A 9,187-nucleotide genomic window follows, 5' to 3' on the forward strand; every position below is an offset into this window, starting at 1 on the left:
CTGACGGACTTTTATTAATTTATTTATTAAAGCTGACTTTTATTAATTTATTTATTAATGCTGACTTTTATTTATTAATTTATTTATTAAAGCTGAGGGACTTTTATTAATTTATTTATTAAAGCTGACTTTTATTTATTAAATTATTTATTAAAGCTGACGGACTTTTATTAATTTATTTAATAAAGCTGACTTTTAGAATCAACATAAAAAAATCACATTACATCATTTTTATCTAATGTCTCCAGCTCTGTCTCCTGTTTCTCTTCAGTGATGTCTCAGAGGTTCTCTAAGTTTTGAGAACCCAGCGGTTGTCCTGGATTCTAGGAATTCTGGGAATTGTCCACATTCCTGAGTAGAGACTGCTGTGAAGGGGCCAGTCGCGTTTTTGTCTCTGGTGAGGAGCTGCCGCAGGGGGACAATCCTGAGGCCTAAGTCTGTCTGTGTCGAGGTGTTACGCTCCGGAGAGGCAGGCCTCAGATTACAGGCTCTGCATTCCAGCGTTCTGAGAAAAGAACCGCCACAAAACATTCCTGAAAACATTCCAGAGAGCGGAGATTACGGACGCAGCTCTGAGCTCAGTCGGGGGCTGAAGGGGCCCAGAGAGACGATGACATCAGAATGACATCACAGCGGGAGCAGGGGTAGCGTTGGGCATGGTCCCAGTTTAAAGGATTGCTCCATTAGTTTCATCACCGTATGCAGCTGTGTCTGGACAGTAGAGGGCGCCGCCGCTCCCTGGAGGAAATACGAGTCTGTTACAAATGTAAAATAATGTGTAAAACATCTAATATTTTGAGAAAAGGGAGCTTTCATTTCTGTCGTTGCTGGGCGAAGTTCCCATTGGCTGCTGCAGGGGGCGATATTTCTTCTGCCCGGTGACGTCAGAATCGCAGCCAGTGAAAATCCACCCGGAGAGACGGTGCCAGTCGGTGGGAGCTGTGTCTGAGGGGCATCTCACAGCGTTTGTGGTTCCCCTGGATGCACCATGGGTTTATCTTTTCTCCACGTGTTTGTGAACAGAAATATTCTTACAACAATCTCATACAGAGGAATATTACAGACATCAGCTCGCTGTATCTGACCTCACCGGCCACGACACCCTCACAACGATACAGCATCTCACACACACACACACACACCACACCACACCACACCACACACACACCACACACACTTCACCATCACAACCAGAGAGAGAGAGAAAAATTGTTTATACACTATAACTGAAACAGAAGTGTGTGTGTGTGTGTGTGTGTGCGAGTGTGTGTGTGTGTGTGTGTGTGTGCATGTGGGCAAGTGTGTGTGTGTGCAAATGTGCGAGTGTGTGTGTGCGAGTGTGTGTGTAGAAAAAAAATCTGTTTGAAATTTAAATTGAGCCCAATTTTCCACAAAAATAACCACATCATCATCAGCAGGTTCAAAGGGAGGACTCAAAGTGTCTCCGTGGCAACAGGTATGATATGCAAATTACTTTTCAACATCTAACACCCTCTACAGAGACTCTAATCCCAGCGCGACCCCTCCTCATCTCTGTCCCCTCTCTCCGCTCCACTGATCATTCTCAGCGCTGCAGTGACACTGACGTGGTGGTGGTGTGTTAGTGTGTGTTGTGCTGGTGTAGAGTGGATCAGACACAGCAGTGCTGCTGGAGTTTTTAAACCCTGTGTCCACTCTCTGTCCACTCTGTGAGACACTCCTCCCTCGTTGGTCCACCTTGTAGATGTAGAGTCAGAGACAGTAGCTCATCTGTCGCTGCACAGTGTGTGTCGCCCGTCCTCTAGTCCTTCATCAGTGACACAGGACGCTGTCGGCTGGATGTTTTTGGTCGGTGGACTGTTCTCAGTCCAGACACTGAGGGGTTTAAAACTCCAGCAGCACTGCTGTGTCTGATCCACTCTACACCAGCACAACACACACTAACACACCACCACCACGTCAGTGTCACTGCAGCGCTGAGAATGATCCACCACCAGGGGGGAGAGGCGGTGATAAAGTATGCAGAGCGACAGATGGAGTACAGTGTGTAAGTGTAGATCTGCAGAGAGACAGAGTGGGGACATGGGGAGGATGAAAGGAGAGTGAGGGTCTCTGGGGATCTTCAGTCTGCAGAGCAGGTGTCTCACACTCACACACAGTTTGTTCAGTGTGTGTGAGTAATGATTATGTGTCAGACCCCTGCCCTCCCCAACACACACACACACACACACACACACAGACAAACACAGACCCCTCTGAGGGATTAACATTAAGCTGCTGCTAACATCCCAGGGTCCAAACTCAACGCTGACCATCTGCTGCTCCACAAAAGACCAGAGACATCAGTTCTGTCCAGGTTCATGTTTTCAGCAGTGTCCCGTCTCCTCCTCCATCTGTGTTCCTGAAGATGACTTAACCCTTTAAAGACGTAGCTCAGGATTTAATCTAAAACCCTGTGTATAAAGCACTGAGTGTGTGTCCTCTCCATGTGCTGCTCTGGAAACCGCTCTAATGTGTTTACGAAGCCCCAGTGTCTGTAAATGGGTAAAAAAAACAAAGTGTCTGGGTCCGGTGCTAGGCTTTCTCTCTCTCTGCTCACGGCAGAGAAACGCCATCTGGAGGTTTTTAGACAACGGAGAGACTCCAAACGCTGAAAAGCACCGACCGAGATGAGGATGTTGCTCTATTCCTGCTCCATAGGGGGGTAACACTGACTTATTTCTGCTGTTACAGTTACATTACTTAAGGTGGAACTGACTCTAAATTCAGGAGAGCGCTAACTGCATGAAAGTAAACACAGAGCGAAAGTGCTACAAAACTAAACAGCTCGAGTTACACATGAGTTTCTGTGGGAATTCAAACAGTGAATAAACACTTACAGACAATTTACACTTCAGACACCAACAAGATACAGTCGCTTCTTACTCACACACACCGCTCCACATTAAAAGATACAGTCGCTTCTTACTCACACACACCGCTCCACCTTAAAAGATACAGTCACTTCTTACTCACACACACCGCTCCACATTAAAAGATACAGTCGCTTCTTACTCACACACACCGCTTCACCTTAAAAGACACAGTCGCTTCTTACTCACACACACCGCTCCACCTTAAAAGATACAGTCGCTTCTTACTCACACACATCGCTCCACATTAAAAGATACAGTCGCTTCTTACTCACACACACCGCTCCACCTTAAAAGATACAGTCGCTTCTTACTCACACACACCACTCTACCTTAAAATACAGGGAGGTTAGAGCTGCGTTTCCCCACAATCACAGATGTTCCCTTTAAAGAGTTCACACTGCACATGTATCCGGTGGACAAATCATTTTAAAGTGTTTTTGTGTGGTGTATAACTATAATTAAATATTCAAACATTCTCTGCTTTTATTGTTTTCAGTAATTACAGCGGTGCATAAAAATGATATAAAATGGAATATAAACATGGTGCGTTAGAGCTGGACGATACAAGCGTAAACCAATATCACGATTAACTGAACATTTTACCTCGATAATGATTCATTAATGATTCATTTAGTTGCTGTTTGTCTCTCAGTTCCCTGTCGAGGCTCGTGCTGTAAACACACTCCAGTGTTAAAGGTGGGGTGTGTGTCTCTGTGTCTGAGCCGTGCTTTGTTCGTATTCGGTGTGTGATTGTGTTCAGTGTGAAACAGAGCGGGGGATTCACTTCGGTCTGAAACTGGTTTTTCTCTGTGTTTACATTTGACTCCTTTGTGTTCGGTGTCGTCACTGTGTAATAAATTTGTTTTTTTTAATCAACTACAGCCCTGTGTCCTATGCATCTATAAATAACTTGAGTATTTTAATATCACCAGAATACCATCAAATCCTCACAGCAATGTCCCGTATCCAGTGTGAAGTCTTTCCAGAGGAGCTGAGGCGGAGCTGAGCGCGTGGAGACGCAGCAGGTGATGGTGAGTGTTTGTGTGTGTGGTTATTTATTTATGAAGGTCTCGTGTTTCTCGAGGTGGAGACTCGGTCCCCGGGGGTCAATCATTTACTCGCTTTCTTTAATCTGTGAGAAGCGAAAATATGTCTCATCCGTTTGCCGACACTTTAAAACTTAACCTGCTTTACGTCTAAATCTGACCCCCACTGAGGGTAAAGACTCAGACTCACGGGTTAGAAACGGATACGGCTTCTTCTACCATTCAGTCTAAACTTTTTCTTAAAGGGACATGCCCCCCCCCCCCCCTCGTCTCCACAGTGGAACACTGTTCTGTTTCTTAATGAAACGTCTGTGACCCGCTTTGGTCCAAACCCCACGAGCCCCACAGCAGTGTTCTCCCCCTGTGTAAACAGCCCCTGTTCAGAACGCCCGCTTTCAGCACCTGTTCCTTTAAATGATAATGAGCCGCTCGCTGTTCACCCCGACCCCGAGCGCACAGCAGTGAGGAGCGAGGAGCAGAAGCTCTGGTTTTTAGCCGTTTTCACTCTGTTCTCTTTCTTCTCCGTTTTTACTCAGTGCTCTTATTTCTCCGCGCTCGTTGTGTCTGTTTCGCTGAGTTTAACCTCGTCTTTGAGCTCTCACATAAACACGGGTCCAGCGATGTGATTGGACAGACTCAGACGAGGGGGCGGGGCCATTCTAAAGTCTCTGCACTTGCATCAGAAGCGGAGCAGAATCAGAACGACTCGTTTTACCCTGTGTTTCTGACTTATGCAGCACACAGTAAACTGACTGGGGTCTTGTTTCACAGTGTGTGTGTTGGTGGCCTCCAGATTCACACTTTAATGTGAACATACAGCGAAAAATTGGTTTCTTAATAATGGGTCTCCTTTACTGTCCAGGGTTCACTGTAACTCTACAGATGAGTCTGGACAGTGTTTCCTTAATAGAGTTCAATCAATCAACCACAAAAATCAGTCTGAAAACAACTACATCCTTATACACTTAATAACACAGTAATAGAAGGAGACACAGATTTAAGGAGCACATTATAACTCAGTTTGCAGGCAGTTTGTGTGTGTGTGTGTTTTACACAAACACACATCACGCAGCAGGCCACGGAGCTGAGTTAGCAAAACACAAGCACCACTAGGTCTCCATGGTGATTTACACACAACATCTGGTCCAGAAATAGCTGGAATACAGCACCTCTGTCTTTACGACACAAGCACACTGCCTTCAATTCCCAGAATTCCCAAAACTGAGTTACAGGACTGAGTTAATATTACAGGACTGAGTTACTGTTACTGGACTGAGTTAATATTACAGGACTGAGTTACTGTTACTGGACTGAGTTAATATTACAGGACTGAGTTAATATTACAGGACTGAGTTAATGTTACAGGACTGAGTTACTGTTACTGGACTGAGTTAATATTACAGGACTGAGTTACTGTTACAGGACTGAGTTACTGTTACAGGACTGAGTTAATATTACAGGACTGAGTTACTGTTACTGGACTGAGTTAATATTACAGGACTGAGTTACTGTTACAGGACTGAGTTAATGTTACAGGACTGAGTTACTGTTACTGGACTGAGTTAATATTACAGGACTGAGTTACTGTTACAGGACTGAGTTAATGTTACAGGACTGAGTTAATGTTACAGGACTGAGTTACTGTTACTGGACTGAGTTAATATTACAGGACTGAGTTACTGTTACAGGACTGAGTTAATGTTACAGGACTGAGTTAATGTTACAGGACTGAGTTACTGTTACTGGACTGAGTTAATATTACAGGACTGAGTTACTGTTACAGGACTGAGTTAATGTTACAGGACTGAGTTAATATTACAGGACTGAGTTAATGTTACAGGACTGAGTTAATGTTACAGGACTGAGTTACTGTTACTGGACTGAGTTAATATTACAGGACTGAGTTACTGTTACAGGACTGAGTTAATGTTACAGAACTGAGTTAATATTACAGGACTGAGTTACTGTTACTGGACTGAGTTAATATTACAGGACTGAGTTACTGTTACAGGACTGAGTTAATGTTACAGGACTGAGTTACTGTTACAGGACTGAGTTACTGTTACAGGACTGAGTTACTGTTACTGGACTGAGTTAATATTACAGGACTGAGTTAATATTACAGGACTGAGTTAATGTTACAGGACTGAGTTAATGTTACAGGACTGAGTTACTGTTACTGGACTGAGTTACTGTTACAGGACTGAGTTACTGTTACTGGACTGAGTTACTATTACAGGACTGAGTTACTGTTACAGGACTGAGTTAATGTTACAGGACTGAGTTAATATTACAGGACTGAGTTAATGTTACAGGACTGAGTTAATATTACAGGACTGAGTTAATGTTACAGGACTGAGTTACTGTTACTGGACTGAGTTAATATTACAGGACTGAGTTACTGTTACAGGACTGAGTTACTGTTACTGGACTGAGTTAATATTACAGGACTGAGTTAATGTTACAGGACTGAGTTAATATTACAGGACTGAGTTACTGTTACTGGACTGAGTTACTGTTACAGGACTGAGTTAATGTTACAGGACTGAGTTACTGTTACTGGACTGAGTTACTGTTACAGGACTGAGTTACTGTTACTGGACTGAGTTACTGTTACAGGACTGAGTTAATGTTACAGGACTGAGTTACTGTTACAGGACTGAGTTACTGTTACTGGACTGAGTTACTGTTACAGGACTGAGTTAATGTTACAGGACTGAGTTACTGTTACTGGACTGAGTTACTGTTACAGGACTGAGTTAATGTTACGGGACTGAGTTACTGTTACTGGACTGAGTTAATATTACAGGACTGAGTTACTGTTACTGGACTGAGTTACTGTTACAGGACTGAGTTAATGTTACTGGACTGAGTTACTGTTACAGGACTGAGTTAATGTTACTGGACTGAGTTACTGTTACAGGACTGAGTTAATGTTACTGGACTGAGTTACTGTTACAGGACTGAGTTACTGGACCTAGTTACAGGACTGAGTTACTGTTACTGGACTGAGTTACTGTTACAGGACTGAGTTACTGGACCTAGTTACAGGACTGAGTTACTGTTACTGGACTGAGTTAATGTACTTATTAAACCCTGTGTATTTCACTGTTTTAAAGTAACTCAGAGAGGTTAAATAAAAGAAAGCAGTCCTGTGTTTACCACTTGCAGTGCCTTGAGGACCCCGGCGGTGGAGCTGATGTACAGAGCTCCACAGCGGTTGCTCCCTCGGGTGGTGTCCGCCTGAAGGCGCTCGGTGGTCGGCTGGTAGGGGCTCGCAGCGCCGCTGATCATGGAGGCGCTGGAGGCCTCTCCATCGAACCCGTCCGCGTCCTCGCAGCTCCTCATTCTGCAGAACCGACCTTAGAAACGGCGCCAAGAGCTCCTCAGACCCGGTGCACCAGCAGAACCAGCTCCAGTCCGTTGGGATTAAACTCTGGCCCCGCGCTGAGCAGCGGCTTTAAACGGCGTTAAACTACAAACTCCAGCTGCGTCTTCGGGCATGAGGCGCTGCACACACCGAGACCCAGCTCACGACCTTTACCCTCCCCAGGACTGACCCAGACACTGACCATAACCATGTAAACTCGGTCCGCTACAGCCAACTACAGCCAACTAAACTACGGCGCACATCGCATTCCAGTGCCCTACACTAGTCCCCGCCCCACTGCGGAGGCCCCGCCCCCTGCGCCCCACAACCGCCGATACTTTTAATAATCATTTTAATAAAAACATTAAAAATAATAACATTAAAAATAAAACATCGCACCCTCATTTTATTTTTTATTAAAGTGAATATATTTTATTGCGGATGTAGATTATGAAAAGCATTTTACATTAATTCGACAAATTATACCACAATATAAAAGCTTTTATTATTAAAAATGGGATTAAAGTAAAATAAAATAAAATCTGTAACCTTTTAAAAACCCAGCGCCGCAGCTTTGCCCACGGGCTTCATAATAAAAGTCTCGGCTAAACCTGATGGTTACGATTAGGATTTCAATCTTCTCCGTTTTAAACCATTAAAAATTGTCTTATAAAATTGTTTTTTCAGGTTTGTCACCGGGGGCAGATCCATTAGAATTACGGTTTACAGGCTGCGGAACACGGGGCCGTTTTCACCTCATTAACGGCCTCCAACCGTTAAACTTACCTCCACCCACATTCTCCTCTCCGCCTCAGCTCCAGTTTACACCGTTTATCCTCGACCCCCGCGAGAAAAGCTGTAAACTCACTCAGATACACACCTCTAAACCCTGTACTCGGTCTTCTACACCACCGTTAGCTTCAGAAACCTGATTAACGAGCCTCCTTGTGTTAATGTGCTTTTAAATGTGTGTGTGTGTGTGTGTGTGTGCGTGTGTGTGTGTGAGGTCAGACTGAAATACTGCTCATAACTTTGGCATAAACATCTTTAGGCTGTAAGAGGAAGATTATGCTAATAATTAGCTGTGAGATAATTAGCTGATCTCACACACAAAAAATCACAAATTCATTCAGTGTCTGTGACCCTTGTCGAGTTCTGGGCGGCGGTGGGTCCGGAGTCTACCCAGAATTCACTGGACACAAGGCGGGACACACTCTCACTCCCTCTCTTCAGTAGCTCATCCATCCACCAGCGTGTGTTTGGACCGAGGGAGAACATTCACAAAATGAAAACAGCTTTTTTAAAACATCATCTTTAAATTCATCCAACTTTCCTCAACAGAACGGAACGAAATTAATTTTTCTTTAGTGGTTCTACACCAGAGGGTGAAGGGAGTGTGGTGTAGGCCTCAGTGCTGCCCTCTGGTGGAGGGGTAACATGCTTCAACATTTCAGTTTAAAAACAGCAGAGGGAAATAACAAATTGTCACAGAAACTCAGAGTGGAACAGAAAACCAGGACCAGAGTTTGTTGGAGTCTGGATCTGTGTTTTATTGAAGCCAAGTCTGAAAAAGAGGCATGTTTTCTCTGCTGGCGCTGAAGCGAGAGTCCTCACGGTCGCGGTAGAGCCGTACAGTCGGCCGAGCTGGACATTGCACAAATAAACAGGACGTCATGTGGGAAACAATCATTAAACTCATTAAACTCTACACATTTCACCAGATCCGTTTCCCTCTGGTTGTGAGAAGTGCGTCTCTTTAAAACTAAACGCAGTCAGGTTTGAGACCTTCATCTAAAGATTCACTGCTGTTCGTCTACGACTCAGACTCAGACCCTCCTCCAGACGCTCACACACCACTCTGAGTACGTCTCTGTATT

General features: G+C 44.4%; 1 protein-coding gene across 3 annotated transcripts in view; it reads right to left on the reverse strand.

The window, feature by feature from the left end:
- LOC136679157 (CKLF-like MARVEL transmembrane domain-containing protein 4) overlaps positions 1–7,552 on the reverse strand; it is a 20,364-nt gene extending 12,812 nt beyond the window's left edge. For all 3 annotated transcript variants that reach the window (XM_066657503.1, XM_066657502.1, XM_066657504.1), the window contains exon 1: positions 7,103–7,552. In XM_066657503.1, coding sequence (XP_066513600.1) covers positions 7,103–7,288 — 186 coding nt within the window. In that variant the 5' untranslated portion in view covers positions 7,289–7,552. The remainder of the gene's footprint in view (positions 1–7,102) is intronic.
- Positions 7,553–9,187: the final 1,635 nt, after the last annotated feature.

This window comes from Hoplias malabaricus, chromosome Y (genome assembly GCF_029633855.1).
Source record: "Hoplias malabaricus isolate fHopMal1 chromosome Y, fHopMal1.hap1, whole genome shotgun sequence".
Taxonomy (NCBI): domain Eukaryota; kingdom Metazoa; phylum Chordata; class Actinopteri; order Characiformes; family Erythrinidae; genus Hoplias; species Hoplias malabaricus.